The sequence below is a fragment of the Myotis davidii genome, unplaced genomic scaffold (genome assembly GCF_000327345.1).
Source record: "Myotis davidii unplaced genomic scaffold, ASM32734v1 scaffold109, whole genome shotgun sequence".
Classification (NCBI taxonomy): domain Eukaryota; kingdom Metazoa; phylum Chordata; class Mammalia; order Chiroptera; family Vespertilionidae; genus Myotis; species Myotis davidii.
Genome location: NW_006300368.1, coordinates 1,039,044 through 1,062,419, shown reverse-complemented (window position 1 = coordinate 1,062,419; position 23,376 = coordinate 1,039,044). Strand labels below are relative to the sequence as shown.

The following is a 23,376-nucleotide window of genomic DNA, read 5'->3' as shown; positions in this document are numbered from 1 at the left end:
ATGCCTATATTGAGGAATGGACTCCAGCAATCTCTTGGGAATCGGCTGGGCGAGAAACTGTAACACAGACTGTTCCTTAAGCATATGGGACAGGTTTGTTCTTTGTCAAATTCTCAGTACCTATCAGGCACTCGAAGGAGCAGTGCTGAGTGAGGGAAGGCCTGGGTTATGGGATCTAAGAGTTAGAAGGCAGGTCAAAGGTCACCTGGCCCAGCCTTTTCTTTTTTACTTAAATTTCTCCTTTTAAAAAATATATTCTAATGATTTTTTACAGAGAGGAAGGGAGAGGAATAGAGAGTTAGAAACATCGACAAGAGAGAAACATCAATCAGTTGCCTCCTGCACACCTCCTACTGGGGATGTGCCCGCAACCAAGGTACATGCCCTTGACCAGAATCGAACCTGGGACTCTTCAGTCTGCAGGCCGACGCTCTATCCACTGAGCCAAACCGGTTAGGGCAGTCCAGCCTTTTCTTAACCCACTTTTCTAGAGAGAGGGTCTCCTTGCCCAGTGATTGGGCCTCAGACCTACCATCTGGCCCAGGCAGTGCCCACCAGTACCTCTGACTGTGGCCAGGCTGGGGCTGGCATGCCCAGGAGGCCCTGCCTCTGGGCACAATGACCTCAGTGGGGTGAGAAGAACTCCCCCCATGGCTGGGCTGCAACCCAGCCCCACCTCCTCAGGCTATGCCAGGGGGTGTTGCCAGGGACAATCTGGCCTGTGTCAAGACGGCCCCTTCCTTCATAAAGCCCTCGCATCCTAGGAGCCCGCAGAGCCAGGCCAGGATGGAGAGGAGACGGGTCACCTCAGCTGCCCGCCGCGCCTACGTTTCCTCCTCGGAGATGGTGGTGGGGGGCCTGACTCCCAGCCACCGCTTGGTTCCAGGCACCCGCTTCTCCCTGGCTCGAATGCCACCCCCGCTCCCGGCCCGGGTGGACTTCTCCTTGGCCGGGGCACTCAACACCGGCTTCAAGGAGACACGGGCCAGTGAGCGGGCAGAGATGATGGAGCTCAACGACCGCTTCGCCAGTTACATCGAGAAGGTGCGCTTCCTGGAACAGCAGAACAAGGCGCTGGCTGCGGAGCTGAACCAGCTGCGGGCCAAGGAGCCCACCAAGCTGGCTGACGTCTACCAGGCTGAGCTGCGCGAGCTGCGCCTGCGGCTCGATCACCTCACCGCCAACTGCGCCCGGCTCGAGGTCGAGAGGGACAATCTGGCGCAGGACCTGGGCACCCTGAGGCAGAAGTGAGGAGGGCGCCTGGGAGAGGGGCCTCATGAGCAGGGAGGACTGAGCCCCCAGGAGGAAGTGCCCGCGGGCCTGCGGAGACTCAAGCCGGCGGCTCTGCCTCCCTGCTCACTGGTTTCCACATCTCTGGGAAGGGAGGGCTGTCCTCGCTCCCCCAAATGATGGCAGGGACTGGGAGAAGGCTCAGGGCCTCAGGGATTTCGTTCCCCAAGACCTTCTGCCAGGAAAAAGGGCACGCTCAGCACCTGCCCCCTGGGGAAGTCTGTGCTAGAGCAGTCAGGGGCCCCAGCAGTTAGTTGTGTGTTTCATTCACTCTGGGGCCCTGTGACTGTGGGCGGGGAGCGCACCTATTCTGAGCCTGGTGCACAGAGAGAACACGGAAGGGAAGGTTGGTGTGCCCCAGGAGGACTGGGCCTGGGGGTAAAGGGAGGCGGGGAAAGAGCAGGAAAGCCTGGCTTCAGAACACAGGTGACTTGGTCTGTCACCAGCTTAGGATCCTAGGCAAGGCTTCAACTCGCACAGCTGTGAAGCAGAGGTCTTAATAACACCCATTTCCAAAGACCAGGGGGAACCCCAGGGGCTTGGTGCTTTGCTGAGCCAGCTGGGCATGCGTGTGTGCCCTCAAGTGCAGGAGGACGTGTGTGTGTGTGCCAGTAGCGGTGAGCGTGTGATGGTGGAAGCGCCTGTGTGAGCAGGAGCAGGTGCAGCAACCCTGATAAGGCACCTTAGTAATGAGTTACAGCCAAGGCCCTCAGCTGTTCACTTTCCTGGTCAAGGCTCTCCTTTGGCCCCTCCACTAGTCCTGGATTGGGGGGTGCTCTCTGGCAGCCACCTCCAGGGAGATTGGGGCCGGGGTCCAAGAGTCTTCAGAAGAGCATGGACCCAGGAGTGTGTCTCCCTACCCCAGGCTCCAGGATGAAACCAACCTGAGGCTGGAGGCCGAGAACAACCTGGCTGCCTATCGACAGGTCAGGGGGGTGGAGGGGTGGGGGGCAGGAGGCAGGAAAGGGTTGATGGCACCCACCCAAACACGGGCCCTGCCAGCCCTCCTGAGCAATGTGCTGCTCTCCCAGCCCCCGAAGGGGGTGGGGGCACAGACACAGCCAGGGAATGGGGAGAAAGAGTCTGGGGTCAGAGTGGCCCCTTGCCTCCTCCCTACTTTAGGAGGCAGATGAAGCCACTCTGGCCCGTCTGGATCTGGAGAGGAAGATTGAGTCTCTGGAGGAGGAAATCCAGTTCTTGAGGAAGATCCATGAGGAGGTAAAGCCCAACAGAGAGATTGGAGGGTGGGGGGCAGAGAGAGAGATTAAAAACAAAGAGAGAAATTGAGGAAGACAGAAATAGAGACAGACAAGAGAGCATCAACAGCCCTGGTAAAATGCACACAGATACACACTCCACTTATTGAGAATTACAAAAGTTTTGGGACCTCTTTTTCTCCACTATAGCCCTGTAGAAGGGACCTTTCAGTATAATCTCCTTTTCACAGGGGACATTGAAGCCCAAAGAGGTTAGAGCACTTGCTAAACTCACACAGTCTCTCTGACTCCATTCATTCTGCCATCTGTCTCCATTTAACCGAGAACCATTCATAACGAAAAGGATCCCAGTTAGCTCTGACCTCAGATCATGGATTCAGCATCCATGACCCCATGGAACCTGGGAGCCCACGGGCACACACACATAGGAACTCAAACACTCTCTCATAATGACACGGGTACACTTTCCGTCTCCTGCCTGTCCAGGCCTGGGGAGAGGACACCATGAGGCCCCAAAAACTCCCTGCCTCCTCTAGCCTGGGCCATGCTCTTCCTCCAACTAGGGCTGTTCCATTTCCCTTAGCCATCACTGATGTCTGACAGGCAGGCAGAAGAGGGCAATCAGAAAACCCCAACTGCGGCCTGGGCTCTGAGCCCTGCTATCCCTTCTCTCTCCTGGTCAGGAGGTGCGGGAGCTCCAGGGGCAGCTGGCCCGGCAGCAGGTCCATGTGGAGCTGGATGTGGCCAAGCCAGACCTCACAGCGGCCCTGAGAGAGATCCGCACCCAGTATGAGGCAGTGGCATCCAGCAACATGCACGAGGCAGAGGAGTGGTACCGGTCCAAGGTAACCCTGATTGTGGGCCAGCCTGCCTCCTCCAGGCAGCCCTCCTGGCTCCATGCAAGACACTCAGGGAAGCTGGGAGAGGATCCTCTCTGGTGACTGCCATTCACCAGACAAGTGAGGTGACTTGCCCAGAGACACACAGGCAATATTACTTCTAATAAGAACTTATTGCTACTATTACTATTATTATTTGACAACACTGTTGTGTGTCAGGCCTTGTGCTTTGCACAGATTATCTTACTATGAAGTAGGTACTGTTCTTTGATAGATGAGAAAACTGAAGTCCAGAAAGGGTAACTAATTTGCCCAAAGTCCACAGCTTCAAAGTGGTAGAGCTAGCTACCCTAGCCAGCTCACTTGGGAGCCTGCATTCTTGATGCCTCTGCCATCTGTGTCTGGGATTATTGAGCATTTGCTGCATGCCAGGCACTGCCCAGGCTACAGAGACATGTCTGGCCAGGAAGGTGTGATGTGCACCCGAGTATGGTGTCTTATGGACAACACTGCAGGGCAGAGTCTATATACAATGTGGGGACCAGGGAAGGTATCATGGAAGGGAGGGCAGTTGGCCTAAGCAGGACCGGCAGGCCATGAAGAGAAGAGGGAAGGGGCATTCCGAGTGCAGGACAGAGTATGTGAGGGGCCTGGAGGCAGAAGGGCACAGAGAGGTGGGGCCCGGAGATGCTGGCCCAGGGCACAGAGCTGAGCAGTGTGAGTGGCAGAAGCCAATGATGGTTCTGAGCAGACTGCGGCCTGATGGAGCCCGAGGGCTTCGCTGCCAGCTGTGGGAGGGAGGGCCATTAGAACCCATTACTGTCCAGGTGGGGAAACAGGGTTCAGGCCTGTAGATGGAGGTGCCAGTGCAGGAGATTCTGGGTTCTGTGGCAGTCCTGCTCATTCATTCATTCATTCATTCATTCCCCAACCAGGCATCGTGCTAGGTGCTGAAGACGCAGCAGTGGCTTCTGGTCTGCTACCCATGGGTCACGGCCTCTGGGAATAATCCCACCCAGGGCCAGTGTCCTGGGGCGACCGAGACCACAGCCCTGGGGTCCTGCCCAGCTCCCTGATTTCCCAGAGACCGTGCCTTCCCAGGGCCCACACAGCTCCCCACCTGCGGCTGCCACCCGCCCTTCAGCTTAGGGCCCTCTTCCCCATCTAGTTTGCGGACCTGACGGACGCTGCTGCCCGCAACGCGGAGCTGCTCCGCCGGGCCAAGCATGAGGCCAACGACTACCGGCACCAGCTGCAGGTGTTGACCTGCGACCTGGAGTCCTTGCGCGGCACGGTGAGCGGGCGCAGGAGGCCGGTGGACGGAGTCAGAGAACTGAGGCTGGCGAGCGGGAGGAGGGGACCTGCCACCCCCGGAGATGCTAGAGGAGAGGGGCCAAGCAAAGGTGGGACCAGGACGGGGGGCGGGGCCAGAGCGAAGGTGGGGCGGGGCCTCAAAGGCCTCCCCAGCTGGTCCCATCCAAGGGCGAGAGGGTGCCTCGAGGGACCGGCTGGCTTCCACCCTTCAGAACCAGTCCCTGGAGAGGCAGATGCGGGAGCAGGAGGAGCGTCATGCGCGGGAGGTAGCGAGTTACCAGGAGACCCTGGCCCGGCTGGAGGAGGAGGGGCAGACCCTCAAGGACGAGATGGCCCGGCACCTGCAGGAGTACCAGGACCTGCTCAACATCAAGCTGGCCCTGGACATGGAGATTGCCACCTACAGGAAGCTGCTGGAGGGCGAGGAGAACCGGTGAGCCTGTCCAGCCCCCTCCTAACCCAGTGCCCAGCACAGTGCTCCATTACACACAGTAGGCATTCAACAAATGTTTGATGAATGAGTGAATGGGATCAGCTCAACCGATGTTAATTAGTTCCCAGGGCAAGGACTTAAACTAAAAGGCTCATCCCGCCACCCTCCCAACAATAGTTGGGCTTCTTTTCCCCTGACCTGTCTCTTGTGCCTCCTCAGAGCTGTCTTTGCCCTCCCCTCTGCCTCCTCCAAGTCCCCATCTTCCATAACATCCGAGCCCCTTGCAGACTCTTGGAGCCCCATGGAGCATGTTGGCTGCTGAGGAAAATTAGGAAATGCGCTCCTGGAGGCTGTCATGATGACCCTGAGTCAGGGCCTGGCCTGGGATGTCCTTGGGCGTCCTGGTCACTGCTCACCCTCTGCTGTCTTCCAGCATCACCATTCCTGTGCAGACCTTCTCCAACCTGCAGATCCGAGGTCAGTAGAGCAGGCCGAGGGGCCAGGGTATTGGGTTAATGCCCCTCCCCCAGGCCTGTGGGCTGCTGCTCTGGCCTGGGGCTGAGAACCTGGGTAAAAGGGTCCGGGGCGCTCCTTGGGGGCCTTCATGATTCACCGTGGAGTTTCTGGCCAGAACACACCATCCCAGGGCATCTTAGGTGGGGCTCGCAGCCACTCCTGTCCTGCTCTGCCCTGTGTGCCCCTTTCATCCCTGCACCCCATTCCCTACAGAATTGGGTGAGGGTCTCATCCTGTCCTGTCTGCAGATCCCTGAACACTTGCAGATCCTCTGCCCATCTGAGTGTTTTATGTTTTTGTTTCTTCAACTGCTTGTCACTACAGGGGGCAAAAGCACCACAGAAGGGGAAGGTCACAAGGTCACAAGACATCTCAAAAGCCTCACAGTACAAGTTATACCAATTCAGGCTCACCAGATTGTAAACGGAGCCCCGCCGGCTCTCGGTTAGCTGCCTGCCTCTCAGACACGGTGCCTTTCCCCACTCGGCAGGGAGGGAGCCTCAGCAAGTCCATGTTCCCCATCCTCCTGGGCTCCCTCCCCCCAGGTTTCCCTAAAGGGCCAGCCTGTGCCATCTTCCCAGCAACCTCAGTGCCCAGCTCACGACCTGGCACAGGGTAAATGTAGGTTAGGACCTGGCACAGGGTAAATGTAGGTTAGGACCTGGCACAGGGTAAATATAGGTGAAACTAGCAGACCCGCTGGTGTTCGGGGTGATATGTCCTCAGGTGCTCAGAGGAGATGCTCTGGGGCCTCTGAGCAAACGCCAGCCTCCTCCTCGCTCCTTCCCCATCTGAGAGGGCCCCTAGGGCCTCTGTGCCCAGTGGCGAGCTCTCTGCTTGAGTCGTCGGTCCCCGAGGCTCCGTTGCTCAGCTCGATGCTGATTCAGCCCTGAGGATTATTTCCCCCTGGACCGCTGCTCTTGTAGTGAATAAAGTTTTACACTCCCTGCTCTTAATTTTAAATATTAGTGAGTGTTATATTTTTCTCTCTGAGGGGAAAAGCTAAATTACTTCTTACTTGTATGTGGGCCTCAGCTACGGGGTGGGGGGTGGGGGAGTCTTCTTCTTCTGGGCTAGACATTTAGGAAGTAGATTTGTGTGTCTGAGGACTTAGTTCAGCATCAGAAAAGATAATGGGGGCAGGGGGTGCCAGCTAGAGGTAATACTGCCAAGTCCCAGACAGTAAAGGGCCATTAGGGCCCAGAGAAATGGCAGAGAGAAGTCGGAGAGGGGAGGAGGGACAGGAAAGGGACCCACATGCACTGAGCCAATCACTTCACATACATGATTTCAGTCGACTGACTCCTCACTCCCACCTAGAGAAGTAGGCACCATGTCCCTATTTTACAGATGAGGAAACTGGGGCTGGGAGAGGTGAAGTAACTTGCCCGCAGTCGTGTGGCTGGTTTGTGGCTGAGCTGGGACTCCGGCTCTGGCCTGCCTGGTTTCAAAGCCCACGTGCTCCTTCCTCGACACAGGGCTGTGTTGTCAGAAAGCCGGGTCCCGGGCAGGGGCTCACAGAGGGACTAAACACAGCCAGGCCAGGAGAGCCAGCAGGGCAGTGGACAGAGTAGCCAGGACTTGCCCAACACGCGGGGACTGGGGGGTCACCGGCCCCTGTGGAAGAGCCGAGGCCCTCCCTGCCCGGTTGGATGGCCTCTGTACTCATGCTCTGGGTGTGACGGGAGCCAGGGTGGCAGGGGATGTCTAGCGCCCGAGAGCCCACAGGAGGCCTCCTCTCCTCCCATCCACAGAAACCAGCCTGGACACCAAGTCCGTGTCGGAAGGCCATCTCAAGAGAAACATCGTGGTGAAGACTGTGGAGATGCGGGATGGAGAGGTGAGGACAGCAGCCCTGAGGTTCTGGCCCCGTCAGCTCTGGCTGCCTCAGGAATTCCTGAGGCCAGGCTCTGGAATGAAACCTGAACTGGCACTTCACAAGGGCTCTCCAGGGAGGCTCTGGAAGAGGGGAAGGAACCTGGATGTGGTTAGATTCCCCACCCCCTCCGCCGGCAGTTCTAAGGGGAGCCTGGGTGCCTAGGCCATGGGATGGTTCCTGACATGGGCTTTCTCCCTTTCTCACCCTAACTCAGGTACTCCCAGCGCCAGGCCTGGGGGAGAGGGAAAGAAAATTAAAGACGTTAGCAGTTTTCACTACCAGCTTTCCATTTCCAGCTTGGTTAAAGGAACCTTCCAGAGGAATGGGGAAAGGGGATTTGGCATAACCTACTCCCCATCACACCAACAATAGCTAATTTCACACCATCAGCTCACCATGTGCCTGGCCTGGTGCTAAATGATTTACAGGTGTGACCTCATCCCCCCCTCCGACTGCTGCGCGAGGGAGTTCTGGTTACCATCATAGAAAGCAAAGACCCAGGGAGTCTGGGGACTTGCCCACGGTCACACAGCCTGGCAGTGGTGGGCCCAGGGTCGGTGTGAGCACTGTGCACCTTCTCTGTCCCCGCAGGTCATTAAGGAGTCCAAGCAGGAGCACAAGGACGTGATGTGAGGCGGGAACCACCTCCTATCGGGAGGGGCCTGCAGCAGTAAACAGGATAGCGGCCCCTCCTCTGATCGCTCATTCCCCCAGACCCTAGTTCCCACCACCCCGTTGCAGCTGCTCCCTACGACGTCTCTATGCCAGCTTCTGTCCTAGGCTCCATCCGCAGTAGGCCCACCAGACAGCACCCACCCCACTCCCAGCAACTCCATCTAAAAGGGCACTCACCCCAAAGGGGCAGCCTGGAGGGGCAGGGCCAGAAGCTTGGGTTAGAATTGGGAGGGAAGAGAGGAGTTGGGGAGGGCCTAGAGACCTAATAAATCACTCTCCATAGCCTAATCCCTGTTGTCATGGCAACCGTTGTCAGAGCTGGCGGTCTCTGGGCTATCTGGGAAGTGGGCCTTGGAGTGTCCTCGGGCTGCTGGAGGAAAACCGAGACTCTGAGACAGGAAGGGGAAGTTCCCACAGGCAAGGTAGCCCTGGCCAGCGGCTCCTTCTTAACCTAGACCAAGCCTGGCCAGTCTGATAGTAGGCAGCGGTATCCTACCACCTGGCGTTCCCAGCAGACAGAACTCCTGGCCTGCCCAGAGGGAATGATGATTCAATGTTGATTCAAGTGTCTCAGCCTCACTGAGTGCCATGTGGGCAGTGGGAGCTTGGTTCTCAGCACTAGGGGATCTTAGTCTACGTAGAGAGGGCAGTGGTACTGGGAAGGAGTAGCGGGGGCTGCTCGGCCCCTAGGTGTCAGTTCATGGAGGTCAAGCCCAGGAGGACTTCCCCCATATAGGCTGGGGGAGGGAGGCAGGTAGAGGTGGAGGAGGGAGGAGGAGGATGCTAGGCATCAGAGTTGGGGTTGTGATGACCAACTCTATACTTGGCCTCTGGGTCGTGGGAATCAAGGAAGTGGTGCATCCTCTTGAAGATACTGAAATAAGAGAAAAAGGGGCTGCTGTCCACAGGGGCAGGGCACACTTTGTTCAGGTCTAGAGGCCCCTTCCTTGCTGCATCATCCCTGTCCACCCAAAGCCTCTGAGCCCCTGCAGCTGCTGCCTCCCAACCCAGCAAATACCGCTGGGTCAAGCCAACGCCATCCATCTGCCTGTCTGCGCCCCATAGTGACCTGATGCTTTTCCCTAAACTAAGGGCCCTGTGGTCCCCTCTTACTCAAATGCAAGATGTACCCAGTATTCTAGGTAGCACTCTATTTTATAATTCAGGAAATGGAGGCGCGAGCAGAGTGAAGACCCTGGTTTGGGTCCCTACGGCCTGGAGAGGGAGCACACACGTCCACCCGGAGCATCTACTCTGCTTTCCGCAGGAGGACTGTGGGGAGCGTGGGATTATCTGTGCCCAGACATGGGGCTGAGAGGACCCACCCCAGGGGCCCCCTTTTCCCTCTAAGGCAGCGGTTCTCAACCTGTGGGTCTCGACCCCTTTGGCGGTCGAACGACCCTTTCACAGGGGTCGCCTAAGACCATCCTGCATATCAGATATTGACATGACGATTCATAACAGTAGCAACATGACAGTTATGAAGTAGCAACGAAAATAATTTTATGGTTAGGTCACAACGTGAGGGACTGTATTGAAAGGGCCAGAAGGTTGAGAACCACTGCTAAGACTAATGGGAGAGAGAGATGGGAATCTCTTTCCAAGACTTGGTGCCCTTTCTCTGACTCCCTCCCGCCACCCACCGATGCCTTTAGTCACTGAGGTAAATAAAGCCAACTGCTGTGGCCGCCCTCCGAGTGGACTCTGATCTGTTCAGGAGAAGCTGGGGCCGGGGGAAGGGAGCAGCAAGTGACTTTGCACAAGACCCAGCGTGCTTCTTGTCACTGATCGTCTCCAGAGCTCAACACCCACCACAGCAGCAGCCACATGACAAATCCCACCTCCAACCCTGCTCTGCCAGAGCAGTCTGGTGCCCCCCATAGCCACCCCCCTTTGCTCCCAGCTCCTCTTCTCACCCCCAGTCTCCAGCATGGGTGCAGTCTCTCAGGAAAGCCCTGAATTTGACCTCCATTTTCCTCACCATTTCCCCTGTCCTAGTCTTTACCTTTATTCCCAAACCTGCCATTTCTACCAGCCGGTTCCAGGACAAGGCTGGGAGGAAGGCAGAGAGGACATATACGTGGCTCCCCCACTCTTTTCTTCCTTCCTCTCCATGATACCCCCAGTTTAACCAACACCCACTTGGCAGCCCTCAAAGGCAAGAAAAGAAAGCACCTCAAACCATGCTCCATACTGAATAGGCCATTTAATAAATATGAGGTTCCCTTCCTCCTCCTCTGACCTGATGAAGTCGGAAGACACGTGCACCTTGGCTACTTGCATCATAGCCTCCGTCCCCTGTCCCACCTGCCTCAGGCTTCTCCACTTCCCAGATCAGGCCCCAGACGTGCCCATGAAAACAGGGAGCAGGAAGTCACTCACAAACCTGTTCGCACTCCCTTGCCACACATCCCAGCCCAGGATGCCCACCCAGAAGCACCTGGAATCATTTGACAAACACATTGGAGCACAACTGGTCTTCGGAGAGGGTGGAGAGAGAACCTAGCGAGAGAAGCTGGGATAACAGCGAAACACGTAACAGCAGCAGCGACAAAGGTGGATGGTGACGAAGACTGCGGTGAGGAGCAGGTACCCGATCAGGGTGAGTTCCAAGGCGGAGCGGACCTCGGGGTCCGAGAGGGAGACCTTGTAGCGCCCTTGAGATGCCACGCCCAGTCGGAACCCAGCGACCCGCTCGCCCTGCCGCCAGCAATAGTAGATGCCCCTGTCGTCCAGCTGAGTGAAGCGGATGTGGAGATGGTTGCCATGGTCGATGAAGACCCTCATGGACCTATTGGTGCCCTGCAAGTACTGCGTGCGGTACAAGTGCTGGCGGTCCTTGTCCCAGGCCACAGCGTGCTCTGGCCGGGCCCCAGGACAGGAGATGATGAGCCCGTGACTCAGCCTCTGCTGGTGGTACTGGATGGGCACCTGGGGCAGCCAGGGCCGTCTGCCCACTTTGGACACGTAGTTTAAAACGGCCATCAGCCTCCCCCGGATCTTCGTTGTGTTCTTGCAGGGCACCAGGCAGCTCTGGACCAGCAGCTCGGGTGTGTGGTCCCTGGCCTGGGCCTGAAGCTTCCTGGGCACAGCCCGTGAACCGCAGGACACCACGTCTGGCATTGTCTTGCGGTAGCGTGGGGAGAGGTCTGGGCTCTGCAGATAGCAGAGGCCGATGCGCCACTGCTCCCCGCGGACCCCGCAGCGGTCACAGGGGGTCCACTCCCAGAAGGTGGTGAAGACATGGAGGCTCCCACGGTAGTCGTCTGCAAAGGGCTCCTGGCCCAGGTCCTTGAAGGTGGCCACCATCCCCTCGCTGCTCTGGATGTCCACATCATAGGCATAGAAGTAGTCCCCCTTGCGGGTGCCACAGAAATACAAGCCCGAGTCCCCGGGCTGGGCACGGAAGACCACCAGGCTGAACATGCGGATGCTGAAGCGGACCAGCAGGTCACTGCCCACGCGTACCTGGGATGCTGCCGTCAGCATCTGCCCATCGAAGTCCGTCAGCACTTTGGTGTGGCTGCTACCAAGGCGCTCCTGGTAGTACCAGACCACAGCAGACACCTCCTCGGGCTTACAGTGGCAGGGCAGCTCGAAGCTCATGTCGGCCAGGTAGGCTGCATTATCAAACATTAGGAAAGCAGGGCAGGGGGTCCTCTGAAAAATGTTCTCCTTCTCCACGATTTCAAAGGCCCGGAGACTCCCCCCTGCCCACAGGAGCACAATGATGTGGGGCAGGTTCATGCCTGAAGGAGGGGAGGGTCGGAGGGGGGAAACCAGGGCACCACAGGCCTATGAGGCTGCTAGAATTCACCGCTGGAGGAAAGGATGGAGCAGCCAAGAAAAGAAGCAACCAACTGCAGGGGAAGCGGCCAAAGGCAAGGCCATTTATTCCCAGCCGGTGTATAGGAGGCCCTTCTCATGTGGCCAGATGCCCTTCCAATGTGATCTCGAGGAAGAACCATTCTAGAACCTGGCCCTTTCTCCCCTTTCTAGAACACTGGCCCTCACCCAAGAATGGGTCAGGAGAAACTGGAATGAGAAGCAAGGCTGGGAGCCAGACAGGGAAATCTCGGCCTCCCTGCTCCAGGCCTTGCCCTGGTGACTGGTGGAAAGGTCTTCCCTCTGCACAGGACCTCAGTCCCTGGGGAAAAATACATCTCAAATGAGGTAGCATTTGACCATTTGCTGATTAAACGTCCGTTCATTGGTTTTACGTTATGAATATTCTTGTTAAAAGCTATGGAGATCAGTATTGGTTTATTACGGAAGATTAATGATTTTCCTTCTTCCCTTTTTTGGGTAGAGGCCTTCCGAGTGTAGCCAGCATTTGGTGGGCTGTGGGCCACAGCCGTGACAGACTCAGAGGGTGGGAAGCAAAGCTCTTTTAACTTTCTGGGCCCTTGACCATCCTATGGATCTACACAGTTCAGAGTATCAGGCCACAGAGGGGCTGGAGAAGAGGGGAAGATTAGATTCTAGCTTTTGCTCTGAAGATCTCAAATTGAGAAGGGACGTCGGTATGGGCTTCTTAATACAGTTCTGCGGAGCCCCCAAGGTAACCAAAACATGCTGCCAGTGACCACTGGGGGCCTCGGAAGATAACTGGCCCCATCAATCCACTTGGTACAACCCTAGCAGTTCTTGTAGGAGACTTTCCTCCTCCTGGAGCCCACCAGGCTGCTCCTCCAGACCCTGCTCCTCCTGGCTGAGCCCCTCCTTCATGGGTCTAGGGGTGCCCATGGGCTGCAGCTTCTGAAACAAGCTTCTGCAGCTCTCTCTCTCTGCGTGGCTCATCAGGCTCAGGTTCAGGGCAAAGCGCCCGGTACTGGCCAGGCCGCGCAAGATCCCCAGGACCACCAGCCGGTCAGCCGGCCTCACATGATCAGCCAGTGTCATCAGCAGCTCCCCCAGGAGTCCGAACCCCACGTCCGTCTGGAAGAGGTGGCCCAGCTTGGGACCTCCGAGCTGCAGCAGGGCCTGGTAGCGCTCTGGCCCACTCCGCAAGTACCGCCGCCAATCACGGTAGAACTCCGCTGAGGTCTTGGGCTGCAGGAGTGTTTTCTCCTGGATGGCAGAAGAAGAAAAGGGAACCCAGAGCTTTCCCAGCTGCTCTGTGACAGGGAGAGTGAGGGAGCCTGTGGGTTTTCAGCTGAACTCTGCTACTGCTCTCTCAGCACTGGAAAGCCTGTGGTCCATGGCGGCCGCCTTTTCAGACGAGGGAGGGTCTCAAAGAACCCAGGCCTGGTTTGAGATTTTCAGCTGTACCAGGATATTCCTACTGAGGAATGTGAGAGTAGGGGTTTTTACTCTGAGCAGAGCAGAGGGGACGACTGAAAACCTCAGGAAGAGAGAAAGAACTCAAGGGGAGTGTTAAGGATCTGTCAGGCTAAGTCTCCCTTCCAACACTGCCATAGGATTGTTATACTACACACCAGGGGTCCTCAAACTACGGCCCGCGGGCCACATGCAAATACAAATATTGTATTTGTTCCCGTTTTGTTTTTTTACTTCAAAATAAGATATGTGCAGTGTGCATAGGAATTTGTTCATAGTTTTTTTTTAAACTACAGTCCGGCCCTCCAACAGTCTGAGGGACAGTGAACTGGCCCCCTGTTTAAAAACTTTGAGGACCCCTGCTCTACACCGTATAACCCAGAGCAACCCCAACCTGGCCTGTGAATGCAGGTTAAAGGACAGAGACCTGCCTAGCTCAACTTTCTGATTTGTTCTGCCCAATTTAACTCCCCTCACCATCCGATGGTTGTTCTTTCTGGGATCATCTGTTGGCTTAACAGGAGAAACAAGGAGAAGGTATGTGTTGTAAGAAGACACGACTGGAGCTTTACAGCAGAGAAGCCTGCTGGGCCTCACCTACCGGGGAGATCTCAGTGGTTTCGTCCGGAGAGGTCCTTCTTGGAGTAGAGTGACAGTTCCAGGGCACAGTCCTCTTTCCTCCTATCTTGTCCTTCCGCTCCAGTGGCTTGAGATGTGATGCAAGGACAATACCCCTGCAGGCAAAGGACAGAGATGAAGGGATAGACCTGATGATGTCTGTGGGCATGAGAGGGCTGGACTTTGCATGATAGAGGCTGAACCTGTTGGCAAGTCAATCTGACAACAGTAACAATAACAACAGCAGCAACAACAGCTGACCGCTTTTAGGTACTTCCCACGTCCCAGACATTCTGCTCAAAAATCTTACAGGTAATAACTCGTTTGATCATAGTAATGGTTATTCTCTCTTACGGATGAGGAATAGAGGCTCACAGAGGTGAAATGACTTGCACAAAAGGACACAGGTAGCAGAGGACAGGACCAGGACTAAGCCCAGAATTGTCTGACTCCAAAGCACGTGCTCTTCTCCACTACAGTCCACCATACCAGGGGGGCCTGAGAAAAATGACACTGAGCCAACCTGAACTCCTCATAGGAAGCCACCCTCTGCTCCACGGCCCGAAACTTGGCAGCATTCTCCCTCTGGTACTTCTCATCAGCAGTAACGGCAGCCTGCAACTCTTTCTCCAAAGCCTTGAAGTCAATGATGTCATTCCTTTCCATGGCCTGTGCCTGGGAAGGAACAGAGAATGGACATCACTGGAAGGTCAGTAACAGGGGAAGGGACGTGGATTCTTCGCTGGCCCACAAAATGACCCAAAAGCACTCCGGATGTCTTGTCACTTATATTGAGGGGTTTACAAAATCTAGTTCTCTACTTTATAGAGTTACACAGTGAGGGCGTGCTTAAGATTTGTGGTCACTGATAAGAGAATGACTTTCAGTGTGGAGCCGTATCTTAATTTCGTATTCTGCCTCTAAGAATTGGCGCTTTCAGTGAGGAAGCCTATGGATCTCAGAATTCAGTCCCTTCACTCTTCCACATAGCGAGTGGCTGGGATTGAGGAGAACCTCACACAAAAGCAGAGCTATGGTTAGCTACTCTTGAGCCCAGGGATAAAATTTCATCCATCATTAAATGTCTTTAATGAGAAAGAATACTTTTCACCCAAACCAAATGCAATGACTGAGCAGGAAATCAAGTAGAAGGGGCTTATATGATCCCTGTCCCAAATTCCTCCGTCCAGCCCAGGGCTGGAGGACTAGGTACTGGGAAGACCTCTTTAGTTCTGCCACTGTACTTCTGTAGCCTCCGCGTAGGAGGCCGATTGGCCTGTTCTAAGGGAGATCACCTATGTGGGTTCTAGTTTTGGCTCTTTCTTTACCTTGCTATGAGACCTCATTGAGCCTCAGATTTCTGGTGCATTGAGCAAGATGTTATGACTGAGTCATCACCAACAGCCCTAGGGCAGGGTGGCGGAATGTCTGCAACCAAGCCTAGAGCCCTCCCTCTCCACCCCAACCAAGAAGGGGGCTGGACTGGCCAGGAATTGAACTCAGATGTTCTGGCTCCTGTCCAGTTCTGAGCCCTACCCGGTAGTTGAATAAACAGAACTAACCCTCCTGCCCTCCTGACTGTCACCCCAGCAGCCCTCGCCTTGGTTCCCTTGCTTTCTCTGGGGACGCTGAGATACTCCGGAACAGAACAGCTCAGTGCAGACCCGGCACAGCCGCTGTGGTTGCCTAGCAACTGCTCCCACAGCCTGCCCACGTGATCGGCTCGAAGGCCCCCTTTCAGTGTGGTCCCGAAGCGCCTGATCAGATTCAGGCCCCTTCAGGCCCCACTCTGTTTAGAGTAGCCCACGCCTCAGTTTTGGGGGCCTACAGCTCCAGCTCTCCCGTTCCTGTGTCCGCGGACGCCTTTCCTCCGAGCTAGTGCTCAGGCAGAGGGCTGTCCGCGGCAGAAACGCGACCGCGGCGTCTGCGGGGTCCTTCGGGGCAGCAGGCGCAGGCAGCGGCGCGGCGTGGGCCGGAAGCGCGGGCTCCGTTGGGCTCCTCGGAGGCTTTGGCTGAGCCGGAGGGAGGTGAGTTGACACGCCACCGGGTGGGAAAGTTGCTCCGGGTGGGAAGGGAGACTGTCGTCAGATCTGGGAGGGAGTTTATATGCTATCGCCTCTTTTACTTTACAGATGGGTAAACGGGGTGTGGAACGGGAAAGGAATGAAAGCCCCCCCCCCCCTTTCCCTAGGCAGGAGTCATTCTCTCACCGTTCAGCCCCCTCTCCGGCTCCATCTGTGCCGTCTTCACTCCTGTGCCAAACTCGCTCCGAGCTTATTCTGTGTTCCTTTGCGAGCCTGCATTATAGCGGGAAGCTGCAGTGAGGTTTGATGCCTGAAGTTACCAGTTTTGTGCAACTGTAGGCAAGCCAGCTATCTTGTCTGTGCCTTGCTGGAGTCATTCATTCATTCAGCAAATTCTTATTGAGGCCCTGTATTGTGCCAGGCACTACGTGAAATGGAGTCCTCGCTTAAGTTGTAGTTGGGGAGACGACAGTGAACACATGTATAGATAGATAGATTTCAGCTAGTGGGAAGTGTTAATAAGAATAAAACCGTGTGTATGGGGGACTTTTATAGAGTGGCAATTGAAGGTTTCGCAGAAAACGTGACATTTTCATAGAGACAGTGAAATGAAGGAACAAGGTATAAATATCCAAAGGAAGAGCATTTCAGAGGAGAATAGCAAGTACCATGGCCCTGGAGAAGAAATTAGCTTGGTTTGTCACGTGAATGTCCTTATCTAAACATTTCTGCTGTAACTTCATGGATTTGGAAGAATGAAATTGGCATAGATGTGATAGCTCTTTGGAAGTGTAAAGAATCTCTATGCATATTTAAAGTTATTTTAATAGTTTATATTAGTTACTGGTACTTGGGGCTCTTCTCTATTTTGCCTACAATCAACACTCTCAACAGGATGCATTAGGGATTAACCTATTGCAAGAAATAACAGTATCTCAAAATTTAACATTCCATTTACTTAATATTTAACAGTGCCTACTTAGGCATTGTCAGGTAGGCACAAAGAACACAGGGTTCCTGGATTTAAGAATAGCCAAAAATGCCCGGCCAGCATGGCTCAATGGTTGAGTGTCAACCTATGAACCAGGAGGTCACGGTTCAATTCCTAATCAGGACACATGCCTGGGTTGCGGGGTCAATCCCCAGTAGGGGTGTGCAGGAGGCAGCCAATCAATGACTCTCTCTCATCATTGATGTTTCTATCTCTCTCCCTCTCCCTTTCTGAAATCAATAAAAACATCTTAAAAACAACAACACAGCATTACATCTGTGATGTTCCTGCTAGAAATGCATAACCTTAATCTAATCATTAGGAAACATCAGGCAAACCCAAGTTAAGGGACATTCTCCAAACTTACTATCCTGTAATCTTCAAAAGTGTTAAGTCATAAAAGTCAAAGAAAGACAGGAACTGTTCCCGAGCAAGACTAAAGACATGACTGCTAAATGCAAACATGCAATACTAGGTTGGATCCTTTGCTGTGCAGGGCATTATTAGAACAGTTTGTGAACGTTTGAGGGTCTGTGAATTAGGTGATAATAATGTGTCTGATTTTGATGGTTGTATTTGTTTTGTTCTGTTTTTGTTAATTCTCACTTGGGGATATTTTTTCCATTGATCTTTAGAGCAGTGGAAGGAAGAGAGGGAAGGCGAAAAAGAGAGAAACATTGATGTGAGAGAGATACTTGATTGGTTGCTTCCCGCATGGAGATTAAACCTGCAACCAAGGTGCATGCCCTTGACCTGGAATCGAACCTGAGACCCTTCAGTGCAAAGGCCGACACTCAAACCGCCAGGGAATGTTCTAGTTTGTAGGAATCACACACACGACAGCAGTCGTTGGCAAACCTTTTCTGTAGTAAATATTTTAGGCTTTCTGGGCCACATGGGCTCAGTTGGAGCTACTTAGCTCTGCTGTTACAGTGTGAAAGCGGCTATAGACAATATAAATGATTGTGCATGGCTGTGTTCCAATAAAGCTGTTTTTATAGGCATTGAAATTTGAATTTCATTAATTTTCACATATGAAATATTATTCTTTTGATTTTTCAACTATTTAAAAATGTAAAATTCTTGCCTTAGCTGGCTTGGCTCAGTGGATAGAGCGTCAGCCTGCGGACTGAAGGGTCCCAGGTTCGATTCCAGCCAAGGGCACATGCCTGGGTTGCGGGCTCAGTCCCCAGTAGGGGGTGTGCAGGAAGCAGCCGATCAATGATTCTTTCTCATCATTGATGTTTCTGTCTCTCTCTCCTTCTCCCTTCCTCTCTGAAATCAATAAAGAAATATAATTTGGCCACAGGCCATAATGTGTCAACTCCTACAGTTAACTTTTAAGTGGTGATGAGGCATTGTGTCAGCAACTTATCCTATCCTATCCTATATAAGAAAAGCTCAGCAACCTAACCACAGAACCAATGGTCAACCAGACGCTATGACGTGCACTGACCACCAGGGGGCAGACGCTCAACACAGGAGCTGCCCCCTTGTAATCAGTGTGCTCCCACAATGGGAGCGCCACTGGGCTGACCGGGGTGAGTGGTGCTCCCACTGCAGGAGCAGCCGCTCAGAGGGTGGGTCCACAGACCCCAGCTAACCGGTAGGAGCCGCACTCCCATAGCAGGCAGATCCCCGCAGGCCACGTCCCCACCAGTGCACGAATCCCATGCACCAGGCCTCTAGTTCTCAAATAATTCAGGAAAAAGAAAGTTATTTATATTAGTTTTGAAGCCTTCTGGTATTATTTTTTTTAATTAGTATTAAAAGAAGAAGAAGAGTATGTAAACAGACAATGAGTTGGTGTGATTGGAAAGGAAATGTGTGAAGGGATATGGTCAACTATAAGCTTAGACATATAAAATTTATAAATTTGCATGTGGGGCCATGTTGTGGAGGCCTTGATTACCTTGTCTGAATCTAACTCCTCTTCTTGAATTTTAGCATCATGGATACTGACTTGTATGATGAGTTTGGGAATTATATTGGACCAGAGCTAGATTCTGATGAAGATGATGATGAATTGGGCAGAGAGACCAAAGATCTTGATGAGGTAAGACAAATATATTGCTTTTTTCTTCTCTCTCTTTTTAAAAACAAAAACACAAAACAAAGTACTGAATCCTCTGTGCTCCCATAATATACCATGGTACATTATAATATACCCTCCTGGGGTCTCCTAGTGCCCTAAGAAAACTTAGCTACTAAAATTCCAAAAGAAAATATAAAGTAGTCACCTTTTCCAAGTGCAGCTGCACTGGGAACTCCCTCGGAAGCTCAGGTTTTGAAAGAGGAATAAAAGCAGGAGAAAGAGAGGGTGCAGATTCCTATGACTCCCCTTCAGGAGAGCTATGGAGGATGAAGTCCAGAGTGGTCTGAGACCTGCAAAGACACTGAAGATGCTTTTATGTTTCAGCAATGTTCAAAACCAGAAGTAGGTAGGGACAATGAGTTGGTGTGATTGGAAAGGAAATGTGTGAAGGGATATGGTCAACTATAAGCTTAGACATATAAAATTTATAAATTTGCATGTGGGGCCATGTTGTGGAGGCCTTGATTACCTTGTCTGAATCTAACTCCTCTTCTTGAATTTTAGCATCATGGATACTGACTTGTATGATGAGTTTGGGAATTATATTGGACCAGAGCTAGATTCTGATGAAGATGATGATGAATTGGGAAGAGAAACCAAAGATCTTGATGAGGTAAGACAAATATATTGCTTTTTTCTTCTCTCTTTTTTTTTAAAAAAAACCCACACAAAACAATAAAGTACTGAATCCTCTGTGCTCCCATAATATACCTTAGTACATTATAATATGACCTACTGGGGTCTCATAGTGCCCTAAGAAAACTTAGCTACTGAAGTTCCAAAAGAAAATATAAGGTAGCCACCTTTTCCAAGTGCAGCTGCACTGGGAACTCCCTCGGAAGCTCAGGTTTTGAAAGAGGAATAAAAGCAGGAGAAAGAGAGGGTGCAGATTCCTATGACTCCCCTTCAGGAGAGCTATGGAGGATGAAGTCCAGAGTGGTCTGAGACCTGCAAAGACACTGAAGATGCTTTTATGTTTCAGCAATGTTCAAAACCAGAAGTAGGTAGACCCACTGCTCATCAGTGGAGGTGTGACATTAATAAAACAGCAGAGAACCAGAATCACAGTCCTGGCTGCCATCTGTACTCTCCGTCAGGAAAAATGTCCTTCAAACTAGAAACAATAGGAAAAACACTGGGAAAAGAAAATTAAAGCCATATATGTGAGGCGAAAGAGACCATCTTGGGGCCTTAGCTGTGTTCGAGTCTCCAAGTCCAGATGCATTAGGCCCTGGATGGGGGAGACCTTGTAGAGGTAAGCTGAGAGCCACTGTGGTCACCTATAAGAAACAGGACTGGCTGTGGTGCTAGAAAGTGAGTCAGGCAACTCATCCTGCTTTTCAGAGATGGAGATAAGGCACTGCATTTCAGAAACTACAGGCTAGAAGAGTGCTCTGCATGCGTGGTAAAATTACGGAAGGAGTTTTAAAACAGATGACTTTAAACACTTAGAAAGCTTGTGTGAGTTTTATAAAATTTCCTCGTGATACAATTACTAGATTGAGATATAGATCAGGTATATGCTGTGGATACTATATATCTTGATTTGAGCAAGGCACCTGATATATTATTTTTCTTATAAATCAGTTATTTTCTTCTTAAAAATATTACGTCAGCCTGGCCAGAGTGGCTCAGTGGTTGAGTGTAGACACATGAATGAAAAGGTTGCTGGTTTGATTCCTGGGGTCAGGGCACATGCCCAGGTTGCGTGTTTGATCCCCAGTAGGGGGTGTGCAGGAGGCAGCCAATCAATGATTTTCTAAAGATATATTTAAGAATATTATTTCCCTGTGAAAGGATTGTTAGACCGCCAAAGAGGTCGCGACCCACAGGTTGAGAACCGCTGTTTTAAAAAGATATTATATACGTAATTAATGAACACATTCTCATTCAAACAAAATAGAAAGTATATTTTGATTCTTATTCCATTTCACTCCCCTTCCCAAAGTAACCACTGTAACTCATGACATCCTTGTGGAAAGTATAGGGCAGTGATGGCAAACCTATGACACGCGTGTCAGAGGTGACACGCGAACTCATTTTTTTGGTTGATTTTTCTTTGTTAAATGACATTTAAATATATAAAATAAATATCAAAAATATAAGTCTTTGTTTTACTATGGTTGCAAATATCAAAAAATTTCTATATGTGACACGGCACCAGAGATAAGTTAGGGTTTTTCCAAATGTTGACACGCCGAGCTCAAAGGTTCGTCATCACTGGTATAGGGGCTGGGTCATAACAGGAGATAAGGTCACAGCCATTGAATAATTGGATGGAAAGAGTTTTGATTATGAGTCACTGCCAGAGCTCTTATGACATGCCCCGGGCATCTGTGCTTGGGCCCATCCTTTTCAACCTTTTTCTCAATGACTTAGGTAAAGATAAAGTAGTTTATAAAATTTGGACATCACATAAGCTAATATATTGGATAACAGAATCTAAATTCAAAATGATCCCAACAAACTTGAATTGCAGGCTAAATAAAGCCCAAGAAATCATTCATTAAGAATTTATAGAGCACTTATTATTTGCAAGGAATCATGAGACAGGGAGAGCCAAGGCATTATCTCTGCCCTCCAGGAACATATGCTTGCCAGGGGAGATGAAGCACATACAAAAGTGTTTTTAATATGAGACAGGGCCGTTTAAGACATATTAACTTATATCCATGGTAATAGGATAAAAGGAGAGATTACTCCTCGTGGGATGACCAAGAAAAATATCGGAGGAAATCACATTCAAAGTGAAGCCAAATAAAGGGTTGGCATCTCTAGAGACAGGAACTAGAATGATTAATGATTGTCTAGGTTGGGGCATGGAATTGGGTAGTGATGGCTGAATGATCTAAAATTGATTGCAGTGATGATTGCACAACTCTGAGTATACTAAAAAACCATTAAAATTGGTGAGTTGAGAGAAATGTGAATTTTATCCCACTAAAGCTGTTAAGAGCAACAAAACCATATAGTTAAGCTGTGTGTGAATGTTCTGGTCAAGGTCACCAGTGACCTCCGTTCTGGATCCAGTCCTCATCTTACTAGGCCTTTCTGTGGCATCTGACTAGCCCAGCTGATCACTTCCTCTTCCCTTGGCTCCCACGGAATCCCAGGTTTTCCTCCTCTTCGCTGGCTGGCCCCTCTCAGTCTTCGCCGCTGGTTTCTCCTCATCTCCCTGACATGTAACCATCAACAGGTCCCAGGGCTCCATTCCTGATACCTTTTCTCGGTCTATACTCAGTCCCCTGGTGATCTCATCCAGTCTGTCAAACACTTTCTATTCACGGAGGACTCTCAAATTTATATCTCCAACCTGGACCTTTCTCTTGAACCTCAGCTTTGTACGTATAACTGCCTTCTTGGCTTCTCTACTTGATGTCTAATAGGACAGCAGTTGCCAACCGGTGGTCTGTGGACCACTGGTGATCCGTGAGTCCGAAAGATTGGCGACCACTGTAATAGGGCATCTCAAACTTAGCAGATCTAAGACCTAAATACTGAGTATCCCCACCCCCCACCATTAGAATGCACTTTTTTTTTTTTTAATCTATTCCACCTCCCTGCTCCAACATCCCATGTAATATATTTATTGTCCTCGGGTAGAGAGGCTGTAAGAGGCAGATATTAAACTGACAGGAACAGACATTGTGCTTGAACATACCCAAAAGGCCAAGAAGTGATTAGAATACACTTTTGACTCTACCTTCAGAACATGTCCAGATTCAACCTCCCCTCCCTACCTTTTAACCTCCCTCCTTCCAGTATATTCTCAGAATGGAAACCAGTGATTCTTTTTAAAACAAAAGTCTGATCATATTATTCCTCTGCTCAGAACCACTGGAGCCAGCTTTGTAGGATATGTAGCAGTATCCCTGGTCTCTGCCCACTAGATCCCACACACCCAGTATAACAGCCAAATACATCTTCAGATGTTACTAAATTGCCCCTGGTTGAAAACCATTGTCCTTGTATTTGGTTTCTTTAACTTAGTATAATGTTTTGAAGATTTATCAATGTTGGGGCATGTATAAGTATTTATTTTTATTGCCAAATACTATTCCATTATGTGGATAGACCACATTTAATTGACATTTGGGTTATTTTCACTTTTTGACTGTTATGAACAATGCTGCTCTGAGCATTTGTTTATATGTTTTTGTGTGAACATAAGTTTTCATTTGTACCTAGGAATGAAATTGTTGGGT

The 23,376-nt window shown here is 51.7% G+C and overlaps 4 protein-coding genes across 6 annotated transcripts in view; 2 read left to right on the top strand and 2 right to left on the bottom strand.

The window, feature by feature from the left end:
• Positions 1 to 756: 756 nt before the first annotated feature.
• GFAP (glial fibrillary acidic protein) lies at positions 757 to 9,005 on the top strand. 2 transcript variants are annotated; one of them, XM_006776883.2, is made up of 9 exons: positions 757 to 1,247; positions 2,156 to 2,216; positions 2,413 to 2,508; positions 3,191 to 3,352; positions 4,515 to 4,640; positions 4,873 to 5,093; positions 5,527 to 5,570; positions 7,364 to 7,449; positions 8,080 to 9,005. In XM_006776883.2, exons 1-9 carry the CDS (start codon positions 787 to 789, stop codon positions 8,119 to 8,121), a joined length of 1,299 nt encoding a protein of 432 aa, XP_006776946.1. In that variant the 5' UTR covers positions 757 to 786; the 3' UTR covers positions 8,122 to 9,005. The 2 variants fall into 2 exon arrangements, with proteins under 2 accessions (XP_006776946.1, XP_015428016.1); XM_015572530.1 differs by lacking the exons at positions 7,364 to 7,449; positions 8,080 to 9,005 and adding an exon at positions 5,934 to 6,572.
• A 1,303-nt stretch (positions 9,006 to 10,308) lies between these two features.
• Positions 10,309 to 11,924, bottom strand: LOC102758518 (Ig-like V-type domain-containing protein FAM187A). Its single transcript, XM_006776881.2, has one exon. It carries the CDS (start codon positions 11,908 to 11,910, stop codon positions 10,666 to 10,668), a length of 1,245 nt encoding a protein of 414 aa, XP_006776944.1. The 5' UTR covers positions 11,911 to 11,924; the 3' UTR covers positions 10,309 to 10,665.
• An 844-nt stretch (positions 11,925 to 12,768) lies between these two features.
• CCDC103 (coiled-coil domain containing 103) lies at positions 12,769 to 15,886 on the bottom strand. Of its 2 annotated transcripts, none has more exons than XM_015572531.1 (4): positions 15,390 to 15,886; positions 14,585 to 14,736; positions 14,045 to 14,177; positions 12,769 to 13,233 (listed from the first exon to the last, which is right to left on the bottom strand). In XM_015572531.1, exons 1-4 carry the CDS (start codon positions 15,405 to 15,407, stop codon positions 12,781 to 12,783), a joined length of 756 nt encoding a protein of 251 aa, XP_015428017.1. In that variant the 5' UTR covers positions 15,408 to 15,886; the 3' UTR covers positions 12,769 to 12,780. The 2 variants fall into 2 exon arrangements, with proteins under 2 accessions (XP_015428017.1, XP_006776942.1); XM_006776879.2 differs by having other exon boundaries at positions 15,624 to 15,886.
• Positions 15,887 to 15,985: 99 nt separating this feature from the next.
• EFTUD2 (elongation factor Tu GTP binding domain containing 2) overlaps positions 15,986 to 23,376 on the top strand; it is a 34,772-nt gene continuing 27,381 nt past the window's right edge. The window contains exons 1-2 of the mRNA XM_006776911.2: positions 15,986 to 16,088; positions 19,024 to 19,132. Of these exons, the coding sequence (XP_006776974.1) occupies positions 19,028 to 19,132 (105 nt within the window). The 5' untranslated portion in view covers positions 15,986 to 16,088; positions 19,024 to 19,027. The remainder of the gene's footprint in view (positions 16,089 to 19,023; positions 19,133 to 23,376) is intronic.